At 42.0% G+C, this 27,940-nt stretch overlaps 1 protein-coding gene across 1 annotated transcript; it reads left to right on the forward strand.

Annotated features, from left to right (window-relative positions):
- The first annotated feature begins 1,352 nt into the window (after window positions 1-1,352).
- LOC120433850 lies at window positions 1,353-27,836 on the forward strand. The gene is made up of 43 exons (XM_039600802.1): window positions 1,353-1,443; window positions 1,604-1,864; window positions 2,495-2,752; window positions 4,809-5,069; window positions 5,277-5,543; window positions 6,465-6,728; window positions 6,881-6,955; window positions 7,236-7,496; window positions 7,825-8,085; window positions 8,536-8,850; window positions 9,421-9,684; window positions 10,027-10,287; window positions 10,729-10,989; window positions 11,227-11,487; window positions 12,054-12,323; window positions 12,620-12,883; window positions 12,971-13,231; window positions 13,979-14,242; window positions 14,950-15,210; window positions 15,569-15,829; window positions 16,055-16,315; window positions 16,978-17,238; window positions 17,351-17,608; window positions 17,878-18,135; window positions 18,212-18,472; window positions 18,703-18,752; window positions 19,032-19,242; window positions 19,505-19,765; window positions 19,940-20,200; window positions 20,326-20,586; window positions 20,998-21,258; window positions 21,487-21,747; window positions 21,857-22,114; window positions 22,292-22,555; window positions 22,698-22,958; window positions 23,984-24,244; window positions 24,480-24,740; window positions 24,845-25,102; window positions 25,297-25,557; window positions 25,685-25,972; window positions 26,374-26,610; window positions 26,840-26,905; window positions 27,000-27,836. Exons 1-43 carry the CDS (start codon window positions 1,353-1,355, stop codon window positions 27,290-27,292), a joined length of 10,515 nt encoding a protein of 3,504 aa, XP_039456736.1. The 3' UTR covers window positions 27,293-27,836.
- The last annotated feature ends 104 nt before the right edge of the window (window positions 27,837-27,940 follow it).

The raw sequence follows: 27,940 nt of genomic DNA on the forward strand, positions 1-27,940 counted from the left end.
CATGTGTTCTGTGTCGTTCCTCTGCAGAGCCCTGCCCACCCTCTCAGCTGACCGTCTCAGTGAACTGTAGCAGTAACTCTGCCAAGTTAGCCTGGCAGAGCAGCCCCAACGCAGTGTCTCATACTGGCAAAGCCATAACTGCAGATGGTCATAATGTGACCTGTTCCACAATGACAGAACTCAGTTGTAATATGGAGGGTCTGCAGTGTGGAAAGATGTATAACTTCACTGTGTCAGCCTCAGATTATTACTGTCAGAGTCCAGACAGCAAGCCAGTCATCCATACAACTGGTAAGAAACAGCAGCACCTCTGCTTTTACTCTACGTCCTAATAACCCTCTCTTACTTATCGAATCCCAAACAGCAGTTGAGATATTGCAGATGAGTAAGTCTAACTGTTTTTCTGTCATTTCAGCCCCATGTACTGTGCAGAATATGCTGACCACTCTTAACTGTACCACCAACATACTGACCGTCAGCTGGACACCGGGATCCATGCCAGTGAACTACAGCACCACAGCGGTGACAACAAATGGCACTACACTTCGCTGCGTCACGCAGAGTTCTAGCTGTACGATGCCTGAGTTACAGTGTGGACAGCAGTACAGTGTGAGGGTCAAGCCCATCAGCAGCACATGTGAAGGACCCAGCAGCATCCTGGAGATTGTAAATTCAGGTATTTTAGTTGACTTGTTAAAGTTTATGACTCTACGAGCCATGATCTCACTCGACATTAAAATGTTTTTTTCCGTCTTCCTTTTCCTCTTTGTCACCATCATTTCTCTCACAGTTCCCTGTGTTCCTCTGAACATCCAAACCCTGGTGGAATGTTCCACTAACAGAGTGTGGGGATCCTGGGATGCAGCTCCTGGGGCAATGTACTACATCTCCACACTGAAAGGAACAGGGGGTTACTCTACATCCTGTCAAACAGCTAACCAAAGATGCCTCTTCTCTGGTCTGCAGTGTGCTCAGACATACATGTTCAGTGTGATGGCCTCCAACAACAGGTGTAACACCTCAAAGAGCACCATGGATACAGGAACAACTGGTAAAATATGGACTAAAATGGTTTTTGTAGGGTGTGAAAGCCCAGCTTACAAATTAGATTTGCTAACAAGTGATTCTTCAAGTTGGGCAAAAGAAAATGATCTCAGTGTTCATTTTCTCCACTTTGATTTCCAGCACCCTGTGACCCTACAAACGTGTCTGCTTCTCTGAACTGCCTCTCTGATGTGGTGACGGTTACTTGGAGGGCCAGCGCCGGTGCAAATTATTACACAGTCCTGGCTGAGGCCAGCGGACATGTCGATTCCTGTAATTCCACCAGTACTTCCTGTGAGCTAACCAAGATGCAGTGTGGGAATGACTACACTGTGACTGTTCTGGCAGGGGACACAAAGTGCAACAGCTCCATATTTGCTAAAACCAACATTACAACAGGTACTTTCAGTTTTGCTCGTCGGCACAAGGAATGACTTTAGGATAAACTGAGTAGCTCAAAGAATGAAATCTTAAACTTCCTAAAACTGCCTACAATTATAGATTACTTAACCAGAAAGATTCCTTTAATCAGCACATCTGTAATGTGTTTTGTGTCCAGCTCCCTGTGCTCCAATAATCCAAGACCACTCACTCAACTGTAGCTCCAACCAAGCTTTGGTGACCTGGATTAAGGATGAGGATGCCATGACTGTCATGGTCAATGCAACCTCCAGTATGGGATACTTGCAGTCGTGCAGCTCATCCTCCAACAACAGCTGTGTCCTGGATCTGCTGTGTGGAAACACTTATACTGTAAAGGCTGTCGCAAAAGGACCTCAGTGTCAGAGTAAACCCAGCTCTGCTTTTCAGATTGTTACAGGTAAAAAATATAAGAAAAAAATTTGACTAAACAATTTGTTTCTTTTTGATGTCTTTCTCTAATTTTCTTTTGAAAAAATTTCAATAGTGGTGGGTTTTATATTTTAAAGCGGTACAGTTTTTATAGCAAAAGAAAGAAATCTGTCAGCACAACTCTTGGGTCTTATATTTAAAGAAAAAAAATAGTTTTGTTTAAAAAAAAAATCTGGTAGCCCATTACCCATATTTTTTTTTTGTTAATTCACAGAACATAGCTTTTTTCACCGTAGACCCATTGTAAAAAAAATGCACACACACACACACACACACACACACACTCAGAATTTTTTCTAGTAAATCTTGGAAAAAAAAACAGATAATAGTACTTTCTATCATTTATCTATTACTTAATTACTTTGATGTAGTTTAAAAGACCTTGACAGAGGTCTTTATTAGCAGGAAAAGTGTAAAACATCTGAAAATACAGTTAAAAGTCCAACCAGCTGGCCAGATTACAGTCTTTGCTGGGCCAATTCTGGCCCCCAGACCTAATGTTTAACAACCCTATCATAAAGTTTAGGGATGGGTTAAAAAAAAATGGTTGAAGTTAATGTAAGGTATTCAGGAACTGAACCTGTCTTCTCTCACACAGCACCCTGTACCCCTGCAAACGTGGAGTACCAATACTCCTGTGACACTGGCATTGCTTTTGTGAGATGGGATGAGACTTTGGGCAGGAAGAGCTTCTATGTGCATGCTCAGTCTGGAAATTTCACAGCCTCCTGCAGCACCAGCCAGACTGACTGTTCCCTGCCCACGCTGCTTTGTAGTCTCACATACAGTGTAAAAGTAGTAGCTCTGGCTGACTACTGCAACAGCAGCGTGCCCGGTGTAACGACTATACAGACAGGTAAGAGGGAGAGGATGTAGATACAGGTGATGGGCGGTGCACCTGTATATACAGCTGGGAAAGTCTGTGGGAAAGTCAAAAATACTATTTCTGATTACCATGAATACAGTGGCTTGCAAAAGTATTCGGCCCCCTTGAACTTTTCCACATTTTGTCACATTACAGCAACAAACATGAATCAATTTTATTGGAATTCCACGTGAAAGACCAAAACAAAGTGGTGTACACGTGAGAAGTGGAACGAAAATCATACATGATTCCAAACATTTTTTACAAATAAATAACTGAAAAGTGGGGTGTGTGTAATTATTCAGCCCGCTGAGTCAATACTTTGTAGAACCACCTTTTGCTGCAATTACAGCTGCCAGTCTTTTAGGGTATGTCTCTACCAGCTTTGCACATCTACAGACTGAAATCCTTGCCCATTCTTCTTTGCAAAACAGCTCCAGCTCAGTCAGATTAGATGGACAGCGTTTGTGAACAGCAGTTTTCAGATCTTGCCACAGATTCTCGATTGGATTTAGATCTGGACTTTGACTGGGCCATTCTAACACATGGATATGTTTTGTTTTAAACCATTCCATTGTTGCCCTGGCTTTATGTTTAGGGTTGTTGTCCTGCTGGAAGGTGAACCTCCGCCCCAGTCTCAAGTCTTTTGCAGACTCCAAGTTTTCTTGCATCCAAGATTGCCCTGTATTTGGCTCCATCCATCTTCCCATCAACTCTGACCAGCTTCCCTGTCCCTGCTGAAAAGAAGCACCCCCAGAGCATGATGCTGCCACCACCATATTTGACAGTGGGGATGGTGTGTTCAGAGTGATGTGCAGTGTTAGTTTTCCGCCACACATAGCGTTTTGCATTTTGGCCAAAAAGTTCCATTTTGGTCTCATCTGCCCAGAGCACCTTCTTCCACATGTTTGCTGTGTCCCCCACATGGCTTGTGGCAAACTGCAAATGGGACTTCTTATGGTTTTCTGTTACCAATGGCTTTCTTCTTGCCACTCTTCCATAAAGGCCAACTTTGTGCAGTGCACGACTAATAGTTGTCCTATGGACAGATTCCCCCACCTGAGCTGTAGATCTCTGCAGCTCGTCCAGAGTCACCATGGGCCTCTTGGCTGCATTTCTGATCAGCGCTCTCCTTGTTCGGCCTGTGAGTTTAGGTGGGACGGCCTTGTCTTGGTAGGTTTACAGTTGTGCCATACTCCTTCCATTTCTGAATGATCGCTTGAACAGTGCTCCGTGGGATGTTCAAGGCTTGGGAGATCTTTTTGTAGCCTAAGCCTGCTTTAAATTTCTCAATAACTTTATCCCTGACCTGTCTGGTGTCTAAATCCAATCGAGAATCTGTGGCAAGATCTGAAAACTGCTGTTCACAAACGCTGTCCATCTAATCTGACTGAGCTGGAGCTGTTTTGCAAAGAAGAATGGGCAAGAATTTCAGTCTCTAGATGTGCAAAGCTGGTAGAGACATACCCTAAAAGACTGGCAGCTGTAATTGCAGCAAAAGGTGGTTCTACAAAGTATTGACTCAGGGGGCTGAATAATTACGCACACCCCACTTTTCAGTTATTTATTTGTAAAAAATGTTTGGAATCATGTATGATTTTCGTTCCACTTCTCACGTGTACACCACTTTGTATTGGTCTTTCACGTGGAATTCCAATAAAATTGATTCATGTTTGTGGCTGTAATGTGACAAAATGTGGAAAAGTTCAAGGGGGCCGAATACTTTTGCAAGCCACTGTACATTTTCCAATGTCCCCATGTTCCCTTTTCAAGTATTGCAAGTATCCAAGTGTAGTAAACTGTATATAATACGGTAAATTCTGTATTTCTTTTAAAACACTTAGTTGTAATGCCATGTGATGCATTGGATTAAAAATTATTTAATACATTTATTTAAAAAATATATATATAAATATAACTTTTAGCAAATACATGGCTTAAGAGATACCAGGTGTAACTTCCTAAAAAATGAAAATGAGGGTTAATTAGGTGCTGTTTGTACTCTCCTTTAAAGACTCAGTGGTTTTTCCTTTTGTTTTCCTGTCAGCCCCTTGTGCTCCAGTGAACGTCAGTGCTTCCCTGCTGTGTGACAACAACACTGCGGCAGTGAGCTGGCAACGCAGTCCTAGTGCAGTGTCCTACAGTGTGAAGGCAGTTGGCAGAGACGGCGACCTCAAACAATGCACCACAAACAGCACAAGTTGCCTGCTACCCAACATGCACTGCGCTCAAACCTACATTATCACTGTCACTCCCTTCTCTATGCGCTGCAAAGGCAGAGAGAGTTTCCCATACACCTACAATGCAGGTGAGATAATGCCAAATAAAAAAATAAACTGGATAAACTTGGCTTTAATCAACTTTATGCATTCAATAAAATAACCACTAACAATATTTATTTAATTATTATTATATCTATCTTTTATTAATTCAAAACAACAATTTCACTTTTAATATTTTTTATTATATTTAGATTTATAACCTGTCCAACTTTATCTCACCATCTTTTTTGCAGGTTCCTGCCCTCCCACCAACGTCCACATGTCTCTGCAGTGCGATGGTAATGTGGGCCATGTGACCTGGGACCCTTCCCTCCGAGCAGATTTCTACTTGGCCACAACCGCACCTTCTCTCACGGACAAACACATCCACAACTGCTCATCCAATGGAACAAGCTGCTCCCTTACAGACCTCCACTGCGGAGAAACAGTCATTGTCACTGTTGTGACCATAGAGAGAGGCTGCACGAGCCAACCCAGCGTACCATTCACCTTACAAACAGGTCAGAGAATTGAACCATCCATCCATCCATCCATCCATCCATCCATCCATCCATCCATCCATCCATCCATCCAACCATCCAACTTTTGTAGTGTTCTAAAAATACAGCTACCATAGAACTAAACATCAGATACAATGTACAAATCTGTTTCCCTGGTACTTGTGCATCAACATTTTATTAATATGTTATAATGGCTCACATCTGCCACGCTTCAGTTCACCCAAATGCAGACCATAAAACAGAGTAGAAAGTGAACTTATTTTGAAAAAGATATAATAAAGATATAATAAGTCGACAAAGGGTAAGGTTACTAAATTCAAAGGGTACAAAACCTATACAAAAAGAAAAAAATGCAACAAAACTAGGAACTAAAGAACTTGCATGAAAGAACCAGAAAAAATGATAAACAATCATATAGACAGTCGTCCTGTCAGAAGATAACTGCAAATATTACCAACTTTCAGGAAATAAAATAGAACTAATGCAGATTTTGTCTTATCCACCCATCCATTCTCTTTCGCTTATCCTTGTCAAGCCTATACCACGCTGGGATATGCTCTTGCCCCTATAGGGCAAGAGGTGGGGTACACCCTGGACAGGTCGCCAGGGCTAACAGAGAGAGGCAGACAACCATTCACACTTACAGGCATTAAAAAATTACTTGTTAACACATAAGATAAGCAAGACAGTTGACCACACAATGATCTTAACACTTAATTCATCCCATCCCAAAAAGGTGATTCTGTTCATCTGGACGTAGCATTTCCATTGGGAAACTAATAAATGAAGTTTTTCTGATGCATGTCAGGCAAAATCAAATCCAAAGGCAGGATCTGTTGTTGCTCATATTCTATTTCTAAAATAGTGTTAAAAATCACTAATTATCAAATTGTCTCTCTACCTGTCTCTCCCCCTTCTTAGTCATCTGCCCACCCACTGGTGTGACTGGAGTGACGAATTGCAGAAACAATGACATCACAGTAAGCTGGGACCCAAGTCCAGAAAGTGGAGTGACCTACTTCATCTACTCCCAAGGAGACAGTGGGGCTGCTTACAACTACTCCACAACTCAGACTTTCTATGTGATGAATGGGCTGCAGTGTGGACAGGCATATATGCTCTCAGTGGCTGCCCAGGACTCTGACTGCACCAGTGTCTTGAGCAAGCAGATAGAAACTGAGACAGGTTAATATCTGGATATTTCTGGGTTTGTTCACAAACAAAGTACTGGTTTGACATCCTTTGCAAATAATTAACCCCAGTTTGGTCTTTTTTTAATGCAGATGATTTTGTTCATTTCTCACATAATGACTTGTTGTTAATCTCCTTACTTCCAGTTCCATGTCCTCCAACCAACCTGACTGTCAAAACTGAATGTGCCACCAACTTGGCAATTCTGAAGTGGGCACCAAGTACACATGCCATCTCTTACACAGCCATATTAACTGGTACCCACGGCCACTTAGTTTCCTGTCGTACCAACAAAACAACCTGCTCATTGAAGGTGGATTGTGCAAAGCAGTACTCAGCTTTTGTGGTTGCTTCCAGTGCAACATGCAACAGCAGTAAATCAGATAATCTAACTTTTGTCTCAGGTACATGACACCTGCTTTTACGGGTTTGATTTTCTTTTAAACCTCAAAACTATTAAACAGTCAACTGATAATCTTCCCTTCTTTTCTCTTCCAAAAGCCCCTTGTCTGCCTGACAGGGTACAAGCAGAGCTGGACTGCAATGCTAACACCTTTGCAGTGCAGTGGAGGGGAAGCCTTGGGGACATTGATTACACTGCAATCGCCATCGGCAGCGACAAGACACGGAGAACTTGCAACTCTAGTAGCACCAACTGCGTCATCCAGAACCTAACTTGTGGCCTCATTTACAGCATTGTTGTCACTACCTCGTCAATCGACTGTGGCTTCATTGAAGGCTCCAACTATGAGATACAGTCAGGTAGCAAATATTCTTTGACCAACATTAAAATTGGGGTAGATAGCAAATGTTTTGAAGTCACTAAACAAAATCCATAACAACCTTATAAAACATATTACAATTCACACATTTTGAGAAGGAGCAAGATTCCTGAATGTCCTGAGTCATTTAATATTTAATATTTATTTAAAATAAATGTACTTTAGGTTTTGTGCAGCAACATTCACACAGTATACTTCTATCCCTTCAAATTTTTCATTATAACCATTATCTAACCTACTTTAACCCCTTTTAATAACTTTTAAAACCTCCCACATCTGCTAGTTAATCTTCCTTGCTTTGTCTCCAGCCCCCTGTAAGCCAAACAGCGTAATGGTGAATTTGCAGTGCAGAACAAACATGGCGACTGTCAGCTGGGCAAACTCAGGCCCAGACCAAATGCAGGTGGTGTCAGCGAGGGACAGCAGAGGAACAGTCACCACCTGCAACTCCACCAGCTCCAACTGCACCTTCAGTCAACTTAAGTGCGGGGAGATATATGGCATCAGTGTGGTCGGTCTCACAAACAACTGCACCAGTGAACTGGCTTTTGCCCAAAGGCTCAACACGGGTAATTTAGCAAATAATAATGTACAGATTGATACACTGTATCACTGTGACAATTCATCAAGCTTGTTTATGTGTTGCAGTAATTCAATTGAACTTTATTTGTATAGTGCCAAATCACAAAAACACTCCCCTCAAAGTGCTTTTACATTTACAAGATATGATCCATGATCCATGACTATAAATGTTATTAAAAAGGGAAGCACTAAGCTCAGTCTTAAATGTAGAGAGGGTGTCTGCCTCCTGAATCAAAACTAGAAGCTGGTTCCACTGAAGAATATTTATAACTGCATTATTTTATTTTTTTACTTATGCAATGAAGCTGAAGCAGCATTTTGAAACTGTATTATATTTATTTGAAGCTGATTTGACTTCTGACATCATAGTCATCCATCACTGAACCTGAACAAGTGCATGCCATTAGTATAGAATATTACAAGCCTGAGCACTGCAGGAATAAACTATATCACACTGATCCATACACTTACCTGTTTCTGTCCTCCATCAGCTCCATGCGTTCCCACACACGTCACAGCAAGGGTGGACTGCAACACCGGCATCACTGTGGTCACATGGGATGCTGCGCTGGGTGCCACATCTTACACCGTCTATGCTCGGGGCAGTCTGGGCTACAACGCTCAGTGTAACAACACCGACACCAACTGTGACTTCCTTAACCTGGCCTGTGGACAAGACTACAACATCACAGTGGTGGCCCGCCATAACACCTGTGTCAGCATGGTCAGTGAGACTGTCACGGCCACCACAGGTAATAAATTACAACCTGTCATACCCACACAACAAGCTGCTCACTAAAAGTGAATTGTGCACAGCTGTAATGTTGCCAATGCAACATGAAACAACAGTGCATCAATTTTTCACACCTAGTTTTAGTGTTTCTTTGTGTTTACGTTACTTTTAATTTACTTTAATGAACATAGCATTAGCCTTTTTATTATAAGCGGCTAAGCTAAATGTTAATGTTATAAAAAAAAGGCAACAGCAATTAAATAAATCCCCCCAAAAGAGCAGCTAAACATGTTTTTTGAAGATTAAATACATAAATTGTGTTAATAACATCTGCTACATGTTAAAAGTGTTAGCTTTTCAAAGTTACATCTGTGTCCCTAATTAGCGGCTAACCTGCAGTTATCCTAACAGGAAAACCATTTTTACTATGTCAGAGCTTTTAAAGTTAAAGAACATTTCTATAGAAATAATAACTCCTATTCCTGTGAAAATGAATCCCTGAAACTCAAAATGTAAAAAAAAAAGAAAAAGAAAAAAATATTTTAAAAAACTACACCTGCTGTTCTTTTTCTTCTTCCCTGTCTGTTAGGTCCTTGTCCCCACAGTGGTCTGAGAACATCCCTGGACTGCAGCACCAATAGAGCTGTGTTATCTTGGACTACAGGAATTGGCATCCTCTACTACAATGCCACAGCTGAAGCCTTCGGCTCCATAGACAAGCAGACCTGCTCTACAAACGCCTCCTCCTGTAATATCAGTTCTCTGCAGTGTGGGGAAAGCTACAAAGTGAGCGTCAGTGGGCAGGGACTATACTGCACCAGTCCTGCTCAGGACTGGCAGAGAGTGAACACAGGTGGGGTCAATTACATCCTTACAAAACAAGCTGACACCTAACTGGAAGATAATGGATACAATGTTCTGTGCACATTTGCATACACTATCCAAAATGTTTTGCTGTTTATCCGCTAATTGTTCTCTTTATCTGTTTTAACATACTATGGAAACCATTTCTGCCCAAGCATCTCACTAACTAGTGTTAATATTAGTTATAACATGTAACTGTATGAAATGCAAATACAAATTCTTCCTGATTCATTCTGACATCTTTTTTAAATCTCAGGATCTAGCTCTAAACAGAAACCTCTATCAATGAACGGTGAAAAATGTTCTCACTCACTGCTTGTTTTTCCTCCAGCTCCCTGCCCTCCCACCCAGCTGATGGTGAACTCTTCATGCAAATCAAACAACATCTCAGTGTCCTGGCAGGCCTCTCAAGGCTCAGTCTCCTACATGGCTGTGGCTGAAAATGAACAGGGACGCCGGTGGTCGTGTAACACCAGCAGCACCAGCTGCCAAATATCTGGTCTGCTCTGTGGGCAACAGTACAATGTCTACGTTGTCGGTATTGATGACAAGTGTACTGGAGCCAAGAGTGACACGAAAAAGATTCGCACTGGTAATTTGTCTATTGTTATTCAAAGCTTTGCACTATATTCACTGATTTATTCATCAGTTTCAGAAAAAGGGATTTCACATTTACTTTGTATCCTTTAACAATTCTTTGCTGCCACTGAGCACTAGCCAAAAGCAGAAACAGACAGCTGCCACACACTTTATCTTACTCCATTTACAACATATGAATCATTTAAATGTGGCTATAAAGACATGACATGGTGTAGTTGTGACATTGGTTAACTCTTATAAACATTCAATTGAATTTATGAGCTAAATTCATATGTCTAAGGTGTTTTTTGTGTTCGTTCTTATTTGTTGTAGCAACTATGCCCTTAAATTAGACAAAAAGTATTCTCAATAAACATAAAAAATTAGCAGTTCTGTGTCTCTGTCAATGATTTCTGTTACCATGCAGAAAGTATTGTGTTTGCTTTGTTTCCAGCTCCGTGTGTGCCACAGAACATACAGAACCATCTGGACTGCCTGTCTGGTGTCCTGAACATTACCTGGCAGTCGACAGGTTACTTTTTGAACTTCCGCGCCTCCGTGGTGAACAGCAAAGGTCAAATGAGTGTTTGCACAACTCCTACGCATTACTGCGTTGTACAGAACATGCAGTGTGGGCAGACCTACAACGTTACAGTGGTGGCCCAAGATGAAGCTTGCAACAGTTCCCAGAGCCCCACAGAGCAGGTCTCTACAGGTAGGTGCAGCTCCTGTTGGCAGTTCTAGTACACCTGCTCTAATATTCAGTGTTCAGCTATTCAGATCTGATATCAGCACCTCTTATCTATAGCTATTTATCTTTTAATAGCTGTTTTCTTGGCTTTGATGAAAGTGATTTTTTTGGTTCGTACTTCACATAATAAAGTTTTACCTTCTTGTTATTTACCTTCACTCTTTACCTCAACTTCTCCTCTTTTTCTGCCGTTCCACTCAGCTCCCTGCGCTCCCTCATCCTTCCTTTCTAATGTGAACTGTGGCACCGGCGTCGTATCTGTCACCTGGAACAATAGTGTGGCAGGGGTGATGTATACAGTGTCTGCTGCAGATGCCAAAGGTGCCAGACACAACTGCAGTAGCACAAACAGCGGCTGTAATCTCAGTACGCTGGCGTGCGGGACGCAGTACAATGTCACAATCACACCATCCAGGAATGAATGTGTGGGCAAAGGCAGCCAAACAAAAATGGTCAAAACAGGCAAGTATCAGCTGTTCTTTTCTTTTTAATCTTATATTCCTCACTTCCATCCCATATCATCCTCTCACTTATACAGGCTGTTGTTATAAACCCTATTCACTGCTTATTTCTGGTAAGCCTGTGTTCTTTAGAGGGCACTTGATGCTTGTTAATGCCTCTTTTGGGATGCCAGTTTTATAATCTTGCAGCTGCATGTCGTCTTTAATTCTTCTCTTGTAGAAAATCCAAACAAAGCTCAAAAGATGGCTTTGTGCATTTAAGGTTAACGGTAAAATCTGTCACAATTTTAGATCACAGTTCTAACTCATGTATAGTGATAGTGACGATAGGAACACACCTGATACTTGGCAGCCATTTTTTAACAGACATTAGTTTAACAGACTTGTTACAAAAATGGACAGATAATAAAAAATTATGACATATTTCAGCAGCTGAGATAATTTCTGGACTGCAGATTTGAGTATCTGTTGATGATATCTACAGAATATAATTGTAAATCCGGTGGTCTGTGTAATCTATGAACACGAATACTGTATGCACCTGACTCTGTCCCTGGTTGCCTCCAGTTCCCTGTGTACCCCAGCTGTCAGACGTGGAGATCGACTGCTTGACGAACTCAGCGTGGGTGATGTATAATGAGTCTGCCGGGGCCAAAGAATATGTTGTGGTGGCAACAGACACCCGGGGTGCTGTTCAGACATTTGACTGCAACTCCACATCAGATGGGATGTGTTCTCTGCCACCGCTTACATGCAGCCAGAATCTCACCATTACCCTGAAGGCCAAGGACCAGCAGTGCACCAGTGCACCCAGCAACTCTGTCAAAACCGAGACAGGTAAAGGAAAATGACAACGAACGTAAAAGCAAACACCGAAACTGTAAAAACAGGATAAAAGGGAAGTCACTTCAACTTTGCATAAAAACTGCTGAAAGTCACCGTGTTATGGGTTCAATATTTCTGACTTGACTGAGTGTGAATGCGAAAGTTATGAGTTAATTTTCTTGGAAATGTGGCCCACGCTGGGTGCTTCAAGTGAAATGTGTTGCTGTGTTGTGTAACCTCGATAATATTCAAGAAAGGACAGAAACAGAAGTGCAAGTCTGTACCTCAGAGTATTCCTCTTCCTACAGCTCCCTGCCCTCCTAATGACGTAAAGGAATTGGTGAACTGCAACAACGGAACAGTCACAATTACCTGGTCGGCTGTCTCAGGCGCTTTAACGTACACGGCCACGCTGGAAGACGTGTACGGAGACAGTACCACGTGCTGCACTACATCAAACACTAGCTGCGATGTCACACATCTGCCATGCGGCGAAATTTACATCGTGCACGTCATGGCTGAGGGACGAACCTGCAACAGCTCAGAGAGCGAACAGCTCATGTTTAGGACAGGTACAGTGTAAACAGTAAATTACATAAAATATTCATTAACATAACTGGGAAAAAAAGAAATCAGACATATATTTCTGTCCCACTCAGTGCCATGCGTTCCTGAGAATCTCAAAGCCAGCTTGAGCTGCAGCAACAATGTGGCTTCCATGTCATGGAGCTCTATAAAGGAAGGACAGCTTTTCAGTGTAAAGGCAGTGGGTACTGACGGGCACGTGGACGAGTGCAGGGTTCCTGACAAGCAGTGTGAACTGACCAATCTGCACTGTGGACAGTACTACACAGCCACTGTGTCTGCAGAGGACATGACGTGCAAGAGCAAACCGAGTGAGAATGTGACGATCAAGACAGGTATGCACTCCGACTGCCGAACCGTTTAATTGCTGTGGTTTTATTTTGTGTGAGGAACACCAGTTACCCAGTGATTCTAAAACTGTCATTGAAAGTTTACAACTGTACCTCTACGTACGTTAAATTCATTGTCAGCTGCTGTTTTAGAAATCTACTTGTTTTTAAAATGGTGATGCCAATTTATTTTATTTTATTTTTTTCATGTAGAAGAGGTAATTATACATTCACTTACTGGTCAATTTATTAGGTACACCTTACTTGTACCTTACTGGCTTAGATTCAACAAGGTGCTGAAACATTTCTGAGATCTGGTGTCTGTGGAGGCTTTTTAAGTACAGTGAACTTAAAGAGATGATTTGACTTTGTGACATGGTGCAGGATCCTGTTGTAAGCAAGCATCAGAAGATGACTACACTGTGGTCATAAAGGGATGGACAACAGCAGTATTTGAGTAGGTTATAGAGTGTAAGTGTGCTCAGTTGGTACTATGAAGCCCAAAGTGTGCCACGAAAATATCGAACACATCATTACGTCACCGTCAGCCTGAACAGTTGATACAAATCCGGATGGATCCATGCTTTTTATGTTGTTTCTGCCAAATCCTGATTCTACCATCTGATTATTGCTGCAGAAATTCAGACTCATCCCACCAGGCAGCATTTTTTCAAATCTTTCTGTGATATTAATCACGAACTTTAAGGAATTACAGCCCTGCTCTAAACACTGACAATTGTGTGTTCTCATCAGTGCCGTGCACTCCAGCAAACGTCTCCTCTGTGGTCGACTGTCAGGCCAATTCTCTCATCGTTTCCTGGTCAAAAAGCTCAGGAGCCGATTCCTACATCGCCACACTGCACGACAGCAACAATCAGGGCACAACATGCCAGGCCACAACAGAGGGCTCCTGCAATGTGACAGGACTCGGCTGTGGACAGATCTACCATGTTTCCGTAGTGTCTTCTGATGGGTACTGCAACAGCCCGCCCACTCCTGTCGTTGACACACCATCAGGTAGGACAGAGAGGGAATTCAATGCATTTTAATTATAGAGATTTAAAACAAATATAGACAATAAAATGCAATTATCTGCGGTACAACATGAAAAACACGTCACATGTGTAAACTGAGAAAATGTACCATTTTAATAAAAACATTGCCGTGACTTTTGGGAGAGTCCCGTTCTTGTCCGATAGATGATTCTAGCTGCTCAACAGTCCTGTTTCTTCTTTTATGCAAAGTGCATTTTAAGCCCGATTTATTATCGTTGTATACCCAGCCAGTTGTTGACTGACTGCCATTTAACCCAATTAGTTGGAAAATGTTCCTCATTATTCCTGGAAACGTTTTCACCCTTTTGTTCCAGCTACCCAACTTATTTGAGAAGTATTGCTGCCATAAAATTCAAAATGAGCTCATATTTTTCTTAGAAATTAACATTTTCTCATTTCAAACATTTTATAGGCTGTCTTTCTGTGTTCTATTGTGAATAAATATTGAGTTTGTGAGGTCTGCAAATGATTTTACCCAGCGTAAAACTGCTTTAGAAAATGGAGTTGTAGTGTTGTGTAGTTAAAACGTGCATTTCTTTTTCATATTTGTCAGTTGCGATACAATGATGGATGATGTTCATTTTTACATTTTAGTAAAATGCTCTGTCCCTGGCTTTTACATTTTCACTATTCATATAAAGTTTCCTGTCTTATCTGTCTTTCCCTTAGTGCCCTGTAATGCAATAAATATCAGGGCATATATGGACTGCGAGAATAGGACAGCTGTGGTTTCATGGTGGCCGAGTGATGGAGCCTTTTCATACATCGCGATGGCCAGTACAAAGTCAGGTCACAACGTCACCTGTGAAACCAACATGACCTACTGTGACCTGACAGAGCTGCTCTGTGGACAGAGCTACTCCGTGTCTGTCAAAGCTATAGGAAAGACCTGCAGCAGCATCGCTAAAATGACAGGACAGCTGGTCACTGGTGAGCAGCACCACAGAGGCCTCACAAACCTATATAGCACATCTTTCATCTTGCCGAGTTTTTCCACCTTTAAAAAAAGTGAAACAATGCTAATTTATTGAAATTGGATAATTATGTTGACCTTTCCCACTTAAAACCAACCAAAGTGTCAGTAAAAGTGATAAAACACAATTAACCAAAATGACCCTAAATGCACTAAAATTCTTGAAACAATAAGGTTTCTGCTTTTTTCTAACATTACTTAAACTTTACTACAGTGGACCAAATCTACACTATCTTCTTGCATTTAATTTGAAGCTGCAGTTCGAACACAAAAAGCTACATTTTTGTCTCAGTTTTCCTCCATCCTCTCTTTTAGAGCCTTGCATCCCGATCCACATCACCACCCAGTACAGCGTGACAATCGGCCAGGTACAGTGGGACATGACCAAGGGTGCTAATTACTACACAGTCACGGGGCAAACAGACCAGGGACTCACCACCTCCTGTGTTACCAGTGACACTTACTGTGCATTGTACAACATGAACTGTGGCCAAATGTACAGCATCGTCGTAACAGCAAACAACTTTGTGTGCCAAAATGTGTCTGCCTCTATTGAACAAGTTTTAATTGTGACAGGTGAGAACACATACTAAACAATTTTTTGTCCCCTGATTTATTTTGGTATCAAAATATCTTCATGTTTTCCTCCATGACTACTGATGGGCTCTTTAAATTTGCAGAACCCCGCTGATAGTTTATTAAGTCACTTTGGGCAGCCTTTAGCTTCAACAATTGGACAGAGTATATATCAGCATCCACACTAAATCATTCCACGTGTTGTGTTTCTCTTTCCGCACTCAGAGCCGTGCCCGCCCAATAACGTGCAGACAAATGTTAACTGTCAGAATAACCAGGGGATCGTCTCCTGGGAGACAAGTTTTGGTGCAGTGTGTTACGAGGCTCGCTTTGCTGGCCGTGACGGACACTCGCTGTCCTGCCACACTAACGCCACTTCCTGCAGCGTGGAGGGACTTCACTGTGGAGTCATCTACCACACTAATGTCATTGCTATTGGGGAGAAACTCAACAGCAGCAGGTCCAACACTGTCCTGCTGTATTCAGGTACCCTACCAGCCTAATTTTATTGACATTGTATGCTGAGACCCCCTTCTCTCTTTCCCAAACTTTATAACTGCAGTTTTCACTTATAGCTGAATGGATTTAAGATGTTTAATAAAAATAATGTAAACTGTGAGAACTTGATTGAAAGAAAGCTAAATGATAGAAGAAATGAACTAAAAGTAAGACACACGTAATGAACAGAAAATATCACGTGCCATCTCTTGGTCTTGTCGCGTGATCAGAATATTGAGGGTGAGAACAAAACAACCATAGTATAAGAAGACAGCCAACCCCCTTAAAGTTTTCTTTTGCTTCTTTGAACCTCATTTAAGTGTTTACTTTTATAACAGCATCATAGCATGCAGCCTAGGCAACAAACAGTGCCTTGCTTGCTGTTTTAAAAAATCAGGGACATATTTTATTTTGAAAAAAGGGGCATGAAAAATTTGGTATTTTGAGCTACATCAACTACATGCCCATGCAGAGAACCTGAGCTTCTCAGTGAATGTGTACTCATCTGCCGAATTGTATAACATATTTTTTCTGAAGTGGAAACTTGAATAATAAATATGACTTGGAGCCGTGCATTCATGGAGATCATTGCAGCTTTAAAGTCGATGTCCTGCATGGCAGTACTGATGTTGTGGTCTTTTTGCCAATAGCTCCCTGCGCAGTTGGAAAGTGCACAGCTAACCTGGACTGCTACAATGACACAGCCACAGTCTCCTGGAGTCCAGTCAGTGGAGCAAACTCCTACATGGTGACTGCTGTTTCAGCAGATGGTTCCCGCGCTTCCTGTGAGAGTACTGAACATCAGTGTAATCTGACAGAGCTGGAGTGTGGACAGGTGTACAACGTCACTCTCGTAACCATCAGCGACCACTGCCAGACTGAGAAAAGCACTAATGTCACCTTAAGCACACGTGAGTTGAGCCGCGTCTCATTCCAGAGAAGTTAAAATCACGATCTTAAATTTATTCTACAGTCTAAAATAAAATTATTAAAACTATTTTCACTCTTTGAACTACGGCCTAGGCCCCTGTAAGCCATTACGTGTGGGAGTGGATCTACAGTGTGGGACAAGTACAGCCAACATGTATTGGGAGGAAAGCGCGGGAGTGGAGCTCTACATGGCTACTGCCATCAACATGGGAACAACACTGAAGTGCAACTCCACCAATTCCACCTGCCAGTTCTCTAACTTGGCCTGTGGGGAGACCTATAAACTCTCTGTCATTGCATACAGCAACAGGTGCTACAGTGAAATCAGTAGCACTGTGGAGATTCAGACAGGTACAGTAACTTGTTAGTACTGATTGACTGAAGGAGTGATTTGTACTTTAATTACTGCTTGTTTGAAGTAACAACATGCTTTATTTCCTGTTAACTGGCCTAACCATTAACTATTCTGTACATAAAGATAGATAGGGAATTTTCATCAACAAAGTTGGTCTAGATTTACTCTATTAATCAATTAATTACTATTAATTTCCCTAAATCTAATAGTTGCTAGACCGACAGCAACATCCCTCAGAATACCATTGTGACTCTTCTTTTGCCAGAACCCTGCAAGCCAGCTGGTTTGAGAGTCCGTGGGTCATGTAACAATGAGACGGTGCTGCTGTACTGGTCTAAGGCTAAAGGGGCATCGGCATATATTGTGGCAGCAGACGGAAACCTGGGATACAGCACGTCTTTACAAACTAATAACACAATGATAGAGACCAACCTGCCCTGTGGACAGCTGTTCACATTTACTGTAATAGCTCAAGATGACCGGTGTGACAGTCCTACAAGCCTGCCTGAAAAATACATGACAAGTATGTGTCTCATTTATATTGCATTATGCATGATAATATGCATAATGCGTAATGATTAAACTCTTCTTCTTGTCAGCCCCCTGCGTCCCGGCACATGTACAGAGCTTTACACGCTGTGAGAACAGCCTGGGCTCAGTCAGCTGGGCCGCGAGCGATGGAGCAGAGTCCTACATGGCCATTGCAACGGGACAAGATCGCCACGTCCACACGTGCACCACAAACAACACCATCTGCACCTGGAAAGATCTACACTGTGGTGAAAAGTACACAGTTTATGTCGTTGCCATGGACTACATGTGCACCAGCGTGCCGAGCAACAGCACTTCAATTCGGATGGGTAAACAAGCTTTTAAACAGCAGTAATATTTCTGGAATTGTTTTAATGGGGATTTTTTTTAGAGCACATGAAAATGAACGCACTGCATGCAGAACAGTAGCAGTACAGAGCTGACTATCTGTTAGTTTTAAATTGCAGACATTTTATACCATTTTACCAATGAAATAAAGAAATAATAATCAAATTAATCAACACTAACAATTGTCTGAACTTACGGCTTCTCTTTTTAGCACCATGCATACCTCAGAATCTGACATCATCTCTTAACTGTACGACAAAGGTGAATATTATTTATCTGGATTTTCTTTTAACTGTTTAAAAAGGTTTCTGCTCAGTAAATTAAAGACATACAGGTGAACTGGGTAAAAATGTAAACGATAGATGTTACTCCCTGGTTGACAGCTTGAAGTCTCTTAAGGAAACCTTTGCGAAATTTCGTTAAGTAATCTTCAGGAAAAGTGTCAAACCTTCTTGAAGGACATTTCAAAGTAAGAATGCTATCATGCTTTCTGATGAGGATTGAATTGTATGATTGAATTGTACTGTAATATTTTCTAAGGTGGGATCGCTGGCCTGGAATGCCAGTGAAACTGCAGAGTTTTACATCGTGACTGCAGAGAACAACAGTGGCCACAAAGTGCAGCTCAGTACCAATGATACCTGGACTTACATTTCTGAGTTCCACTGTGGTCAGGAATACTTCCTGTCCGTTCAGGCGGCAGATTCAGTGTGCACAAGCCGCCCCAGCCCACCTTTAAATCTTACATCAGGTAAAATCCGGTTTATACTTGTAAAAATTTGTTTTCAAGCTAGTAAGTAAAAGGGCAATGCACATACTATATTTCTTTGCAAAAATGCACGATAACTGTAAAAACAATTGTACATAAAGGATTTTCTATTGTAAAGTTAAGTCAGTTAAACGTGATTTTTACTGGCTGACAGGAGTCACTGAAATATGTGCTTTCAAAATGGGACTGTGCAATATATAGACCCTTTCTTTAAAATCCAGTCTTTTCTCCTTTCTTCCCAAAGAGCCCTGTTCACCCACCGGTATCTCCAGCTTCATGAACTGCATCTCCAACATTGCTGTGGTGTCGTGGACTGGCTCGGCTGGGGCAGAGTACTACATTGCCAAAGTTAGGACGGAAGATGGACAGTCCTCGAGCTGCTGGTCTGACAGCGAGCAATGTGCCATGCCCAATGTCCTCTGCGGACAGAACTACACAGTGACTGTGGTGGCCTCAAACATGAAGTGTAACTCTGATCCCAGTAAAGGTGACCCACTGCAATCAGGTGAGGACAAATCATTATTTTTGCTCTGCTTTTTTTATTTTTACTCTGAAAACAGAAGGTGTGTAAATAATTCAAAGCCAGATCTGATTTAAGTTTTTTTTATGTAGTTCTGTGTTCATTTAAAATGTATACTTAAATGAGTTTCAATTTCCTATTCTGCACATTTTTATCTAGTTCCTTGTGTTCCGACTAATGTGGAAGTGAAGATGGTTTGCTCCAAAAATCAGGCTGTTGTGTCCTGGAGTGCTAGCAGTGGGGCTCTTTCTTACAAAGTGACAGCACAGAGCACACTGGCAGTGATGTCCATCTGCCAGACTGCAGGCCTAAGGTGCACTTTGACCAATCTGACGTGCGGACAGGACTATTCTGTCCAGGTGGTGGCAGAGGATGATACCTGCTCAAGTCTGCCCAGCCCAGCTATAACTTTCCACTCAGGTAAAACAGCGAGATTTTAAATGAATCTCCTTTGGACTGCGTGATGTTCATGATGTCAGTGTGTCATAGATTTATTGCTCTTAACACGTGCATGTACTCGAAGTGTTACTCCCTTCTTTTGTCAGTTCCCTGCACACCCAACATTGGCACAGTGATTCTGGACTGCTTCACCAACTCGGCCCTCTTGGACTGGGCCTACGCTGAGGGTGCCTTGTATTACAACGCAACAGCACAGTCATCCAGTGGCCATGTTTCCACCTGCAGCTCCAACATCACCAACTGTGAGCTGTCAGACTTACAGTGTGGTCAGATCTATGACGTGATCACTGTGGCCTCAAATTATGAGTGCAGCAGCCCTCCCAGCTCCAAACTCCAGGTGGAATCAGGTAAAAAAAAATCTATATGCAATAAAAATAAGTTAAATTGTGAGGCAATGTACCACTTATTTGGTAGTTTCACAGTAATTTCATATAAAATATAATTTTTTTGGCATATTTCAACTTCTAGGGGGGCATAAACAAATGCAAAACTCAGTATTGCGGGACTTTAGTTGGGTCGCTTACTAGTGCAAACTAGTTACATGGCATTTTTTAGGGACCTGAAAATGTAATTAAGTTTTCCATTATAAAATTATAAAGTTTTTAGGTGTGAAAGCCTTGATGAATCTTAAAGAGCTGTTATATTATCTGAGTCAGAAGTGTAAGCACCTAGAAATGGAGCTAGGGTTGCAGCTAGCCACTATCATTACACTTACTACGTCCTCAGTGAGCTATTTCACTTTGTCCTTCAACCACCAGTGCCTTGTCCTCCCGAGGATGTTGTGCATGTACTGGATTGCTCCACTAACACAGCTGTGGTGGAATGGCAGGCCAGCAGAGGGGCGGACTACTACATTGTCCAAGCCGTCGGCGTGGAAGAAGATGAAACAAGTTGCGAGACAATGTCACAGTCCTGCATCCTCGCAGACCTCTTATGTGGCTTCACCTACAACATCAGCGTGATTGCTGTTAATGACGTGTGCAATGTGTCAAAGAGTGACACAGAGCAGATGCAAGCAGGTACGATAGGGAATGTTCACGTCTGACAGCCAGTTACGACAGGCTAAGTCCATAATTTTCTTAAATAGGAAAATAAAAATGGATAATATTTTTTGTGATTGTTTAAATATACTACTGAACAATCTAATATTTACACACAGATGTTGTTACTACTAGTTATTATCATTGAAAAGGTCTGTATGTGATCATTGCATCTGTACTAATCGTTCTTTCCCTGTGTTTTTGCAGTGCCCTGCATACCTCAGCTAGTGGAGGCCGGGGTTGTTTGTGAGTCTGGTGCTGTGGCAGTGTCTTGGGAGCCAAGTAAAGGAGCATTATCCTACACGGTAGTAGCCCACGGCCGCGGTGGCTACGCTTCAGTTTGCAACAGCAACGGCTCAACCTGCCTGCTCAGTGACCTGCTGTGCGGCCTCAACTACTCGATCACTGTTACTGCTTCAGATGACACATGCAGCAGCACTGAAAGCTCTGCTGTGGAGATCAACACGGGTTAGAAGATTTCATTTATCAAAATATGATGGATTTTTTTTTAAAAATCATGAGTATATAGTATATTAGAGTGCAATTAATATTCTTCTGTATTCACATTTGTCTTTAGTGCCATGTGTGCCTCAGAAAGTAAGAGCTGAGATGGTGTGCAGGAATGACACAGGAGTGGTATCATGGGAAGAAGGGGAGGGTGTGTCCATCTACAAGGTCCAGGCTTTTGGACCCGATGGTCACAAGTCAGAGTGCGACACAACTAAAAGCAGCTGCAAGCTACCCAACATGCACTGTGGCCAGCTCTACAACCTGACAGTTACAGCTCAGGATGGACGCTGTGATAACAGCCAAGCCCACCTCAGCCTGCAGTCAGGTAGGTGGGAACTACTGTGTGTGTGTGTCATCTGTGTTTTAAGATGTCTTTAAAGCTTAGCCAATGATAGTAATGATGAAAAAAAATGATTGTATGTTGTTGACATGTCAGTTGTCTTACTGCTCATATCATACCTCATACCTCAGCAATGCTACAGTCCCTCTTTTTCTTTCACAGTGCCCTGTAAGCCAACCAGCGTGAAAGCTTCTCTACGATGCCACTCAAACTCTGCTGCAGTGACATGGGAGGGGGCCAGCGGAGCTCTCCTATATACTGCAGTGGGTGTTACAGCAGATGGCCGTTACAGGGCTAAGTGTAACAACACTATGACCTTCTGTGATCTGAGTGAGCTGCAGTGTGGGCAGACCTACAATGTTAGCGTGTTCAGCCAGGATGAGTCCTGTTCCAGTTTGGAGGGCAACAAAGCTTACGTACGAACAGGTATCAAAAGCAGCGGAGGCTCAGATATGAACTCAGTGTAACAGCTTGTGACTTTATACAATCTACATACAGATGGCAGGCTTAATAATTTATCTGAGTAGTTTAAAAATACTCAAACAACTTGTGTCTCTGCCACCCTCAGCACCTTGTCCACCACAGAATGTGGTTGTTGGTGCACAATGCGGAGCAGGTTCCATGGTTGTGTCCTGGTCCCCCAACCCTGATGCCCAGTACTTCCACGTGGCTGCAGTGAGCAACACTGGGGCGAGACTCTACTGTAACTCTACTGGAAATAGCTGCACTATAAATAATCTGCCCTGTGGACAGAGCTACAACATCACTGTGCTGTCTATAAGAGATGGTTGCCAGAGCAAACCGAGCGCTGTGGTGGAGACTTCTTCAGGTAAACTTTTGTTATAAATACAAAATGTACTGGTACTGATGTGCTGGAGACGTGATGTACTTTCGCCATGTCTTTGTGGCTATAAAGAGTTTAATGGAATCCCTTCCTAAAGGGTAAAATCACTGTTCAAGTTTAGGTCTGCACATCCATAAATAAGACCCCAAATATGAGACAGTGTATTAATCCGAAAAGCCCCAAAGATGACCTTCACTTCCCAAGTCTCCATCAAAACATCTGCAAAGATCAATCTGGTAATAAATAGTTGTCAGTTTATTTCATCTTTAAAAACAAGGCTTAAGATCTGAATTATCACAGCAGCTGCACCATCAGGTGCAAAAGCCAGCAAACCATGTATGTAATGTATTTCTTCAGAGATGGTGTTATAGAGAGAGTTTCCAGATGTGGGAAGTGGGAGGAGCCCTGGCGCATAACTGCAGTTCAACATGTTGAAATAAGAAGCTGCAGATCTAACCTTTTTTCTTAGCCAATTGTGGTGTTGACAACATGTGTGTAAGAATGTTTCAATATTTTTTTTGTAAGTTCATCTCAAAAACTAAATCCTTTGCATTTCATTTGTATTTCGTTAGTGGGGTTTCCTGGGATTTAGTTAGAGGGGGTGGACTTTTTCAACGAGCAAAGCAAAACGAGACTGATAAAAATGTACATGATTAACTATATGTTTAAGATATTTTATCGGTGGGGATAAGAAATAATTTAGCATGGGCGGAGACATGTATACTCACCTCCAAGCAAAGCACATGCTAATTTCTAATGCAAACATAAGATTTTGAAGTGAAAATCTGAGCATATGGTGCCAGTAAACATCTGTAGATGATGAAATTTATGTTACATGTACCAGTGCGCATTAATGTTTTGCCTGATTAATTATCCCACAGATTTTCCACAGGATGTAAATCGGTGCTGCATGCAGTCTAGAAGCAGATATTTTTTTTCTTTTATGCTGAATTAAATGTGGATCTCCTCTGGATCAACTCGCTCATTATGTTGCCTTTCACCTTTAATAGCTCCTTGCATACCCAGGAACTTTAAGGGTAGTCTGGACTGCATATCAAACAGTGCCTGGGTGACGTGGGACGACTCGATGGGAGCAACCAGTTACTTTGTGCTGGCCCGAGCAGCCAATGGTCACAACTCCACCTGCACTACCACCTCATCTCCCTGTAAAGTCCAGGATTTGAACTGTGGGACACTTTACACCTTTAAGGTCAAGGCTATCAACAAGCACTGCAGCAGTATTGACAATGCCACCTTTGAGCTTGAGACAGGTATTTAGCAGGAATGTCTGCACTCTGGATGCCCTCTCTGTTAAGTGTGTGGTGTTTTGTGTGTTTTTGTGAGGTTTCTACAAAGTATTTTGACCACTGACATCTCTGGTTGAGGCCTGCTATCTAAATCCTTTCAGCTTGTTTGTAGCTGTTTTATCATTTGTGACAGATTAAACAGCTGGAATGGATTTTTCCTTTTTCTAATTATTATTATGGTTTAAATTCTTTTCTGTAGGTCCTTGCGCTTTAACATCCATCAGTGCAATGAGCCAATGCAACAGTGACACCATCCTAGTTGAATGGAAGCTGACTGCAGGGACGCCAGTCTATGTGGTCACAGCTGAAGGCGATGACAACTCTGTTGTTACCTGTAACAGTACCTCCACTTCATGTGTACTCCAGAATGTTCGCTGCGGCATGCACTACAGCGTCATAGTAGCAACTTCCTCTGATAAGTGCAGCAGCCTCAGAAGCCCTCCAAAGAAGATCCAAACAGGTATTCTTCAGCTTCCCAGATTTGTCTGATAAGTGATAAACTACAGTAGAGTTTCAGTACAAACACCCACAGAGATTTGAATCGGATAATTCTGTCTTCTTTAGCACCTTGCGTCCCAGCCAATGTGACAGTGGTGCCATCGTGCAAGGACGCTGGGGCCAAAGTGAGATGGGCGGACTCTCTGGTGCCCACATCATACCGGCTGATAGCCACAGCTCGAGATGGACACGTGGCAACCTGCAACACCTCAGTGAACAACTGCTCTTTGGTTGATCTTCACTGTGGACAGCTGTACAATTTAAGCATCACTGCCAGAGGGGAGAATTGCACCAGCTATCCCAGCAGTTCATCCTTTAAAACAGGTACAAATAACTGATCAGTTATTTTCTGTCATCTTATTGGACTTAGCTTTACTTCTTCAACTCTTTTGATTAGTTTGTGTTACTGAAAAGGGTATCCTTTTTTTTTATTCAAAATTTCTTAAAAACTGCGTTTAGAAATTGGGCTGCATGCTACATCCCCCTAACAGGAATCCTCTCTCTCTCCTTCCTATCAGTGCCCTGTGCACCCTCTGATATCGCAGTGGATATTGACTGTCAGACCAACTCGGCTGCCATGTCGTGGAACAAAAGCACGGGTGCTGTGGAGTATTTTAGCTTTGCACAATCCACGAATGGAGCCGCCCTCTTCTGTAACAGCAGCAATCCTTCCTGCACCTTCAAAGGGCTGGAGTGCGGTGGCCTTTACAATTTCTCTGTGACAGCCTCTAACAGCATCTGCAACAGCTCATTCAGCTCACCTCTGCAGGCCGGAGCAGGTAATTCAAACATTTATATTTAACCACAAGTTTGGGGAAAAAACAAATTTTTAAAATGTGTTTCTACTCCTACATTTATGATCAATTTGCAGTGTTATTGATAAAATGCTTCTTCCTTCTTCTTCAGTCCCGTGCCCTCCTTCTCGTGTGAATGTCCGTATGCAGAGGATAGACAGGCTATACTGGGCCATGATATCATGGAACAAAGTTACGTGTCCAAATGTTGATTATTTGGCGGAAATCAGCGGTCAGATTGAAAACAACCCACAAGCCTTGATGACTGTCTCTTCTTATTGGCTACCCAGGCCATACTTTGAATTCCCAGTTCCTTGTAGCACTGCTTTTAACATCACAGTGCGTGCCAAGAACTCAGCAGGTATCGGCAAGCCATCGAGTCTCATTACTGCACTAACAGGTAACTTTCTGTTCTCATTTTTAGACTTTAAATGGAACTGGATGTGTTTTTGCATGGATGTTTATGTGTTCACAGCAGATGACTGCAGTTCCCTGGTTCCGCTGGAGGTCTCTTCCTATTAAAAGGGAGTTTTTCCTTCCCGCTGTTGCCAAAGTGCATGTTCATAGGGGGGTTGTTTGATTGTTGAGGCAATTTTTTGTGACTTGGCGCTATATAAATAAAATTTAACTGATTTATTTTTAATTTAACTAAACTTATACCATAATGTCAGCTTCCAGTTATAGTGATTTATACATCAAATGCAATGAAAACAAAAGCCTGACATTACAGTATAGATAAAATGTTAACTATAGCATTGCCCTTTCTTTCGGTTAACAGCATTTTCACTGTTTCCTTCCCAGCCCCGTGTGCTCCACAGAGTGTGATGTACACTGGCAACAGGCAGTCTGCTGTCCTGTTCTGGAATGCTTCAGTGTTTGCTACGAGTTACACGGTCTACAACGTATCGAGAGGAACCCGTGTAAAACTATGCAACACCACCGGACTTTCCTGCCAGCTGACCAACTTCGATCCTAATGTCACTATAGTGACGGCTAGCAATGCTGTAGGGGAGAGCAATCCCAGCCAAAACATTACAGGTCAGACAGACAGCAGTGGTCTCTAGCCTGCACACAACTTAGAAAAACAGATTTAAATGCTTCTACAATCATTTGTGTTTTATGTAATTCTTTATAACTTTGTATAATCCCACTAAAAATTCCTCAGTGTGTATGAGCTCTTTCATATTAAACCTGATTGGTTCTTTTTTCTACATATTGCTATTTAACGATAGCATCTTCTTACGAGTGCTTTCCACATCTTCCTCAGGTCCAGTGACAACTCGCAGAAGAAGAGACCTGCAATTTGTTCAGTTCTATGCCAGTTTAGAAGAGGGTTAGTCTGTTTGTATTGGTGTAGAACACAGCATGAAGATAGTGTTGCTCATGTAATCAATCAGCTTTCACTCACTTCCCTTTGTCTCTGTTAGATCTTGAAATCCCAGAGGTGCTGACATTAACAGTAAGTGGAGTTTCTTTGCATGTGAGTTGGACGACGGTGACGGGTGCAACCGAGTACACACTTATCATTGAGGAGGAGCAGACAGAGGGAAAAGCCAGCAAGCCGGCGAGAGTTCGAAGAGTGGAAGGTGACTCTTACACAGAGACTGATCTCAAACCCCAGACCACCTACTGCATCAGGGTGGCAGCCAAAAATGCCATCAACCAAAGCAGCTACTCCCAATCCAAGTGCAGAAACACTGATGCTCTAGTGGGCTCTTAGTGACACACACACACACACATGCACGCATACACACAAATTCACTTAAATAGACACTGGACTAAAGAGAAATACTATCATATGCCACTTTGTAGCATCCATAACACAACTCATGCTGGTTTGATCGTACACATACTTTAGGAAGATAATTGTAAAAAGGAAGTAATCACGCATACAAAGTCATGATAAAATTATGTTTCTTAAATGTCACAAAGAGATGATGATCAAACCTAACAAGCACTTATAGATTCAATGCTTCTGAATTTTCTGTGGGAATAGTTTGTATATTTGCATAAATGTAGCGCTGCTGAAATTATACAGTATTTATCAAAAACATGCTTATATTTTTGGGATAGGTTATTCGATTCTCTGCATGATTGATGAAAAATGTAGTGTAAACAAATTAAATGGTAATTTATAAAGCTATATTTGTAAAGCCATGCAGTGTCTGATCTTTTTGATGTACTATGTGACTTCTCATATTGTAAACATGCCGACAGATGCTTTTGAACAATCCCAGAAATTAAGGAATAAAAAAAGGATGAAAACACACAAAAAAAATCTAACCTGGAGTTTCATTTATTCCAACTTGGAAAGCACACCATCTTTTAACTTTGAAGTTTTACATATCAGGACAATAAAGCATCATCT

Source organism: Oreochromis aureus, linkage group 17, assembly GCF_013358895.1.
Source record: "Oreochromis aureus strain Israel breed Guangdong linkage group 17, ZZ_aureus, whole genome shotgun sequence".
Lineage (NCBI taxonomy): Eukaryota > Metazoa > Chordata > Actinopteri > Cichliformes > Cichlidae > Oreochromis > Oreochromis aureus.

Excerpts from the sequence above, each read along its gene's own strand:
- LOC120433850 (XM_039600802.1), top strand. The coding sequence starts at position 1,353 with ATGCAGTGTGGGAATGACTACACTGTGACTGTTCTGGCAGGGGACACA. Across the intron at positions 16,316-16,977 it reads CACTGTCCTGCTGTATTCAG|CTCCCTGCGCAGTTGGAAAG; the intron begins GTACCCTACCAG and ends TTTTGCCAATAG. Across the intron at positions 19,243-19,504 it reads ACCTTTAAATCTTACATCAG|AGCCCTGTTCACCCACCGGT; the intron begins GTAAAATCCGGT and ends TTCTTCCCAAAG.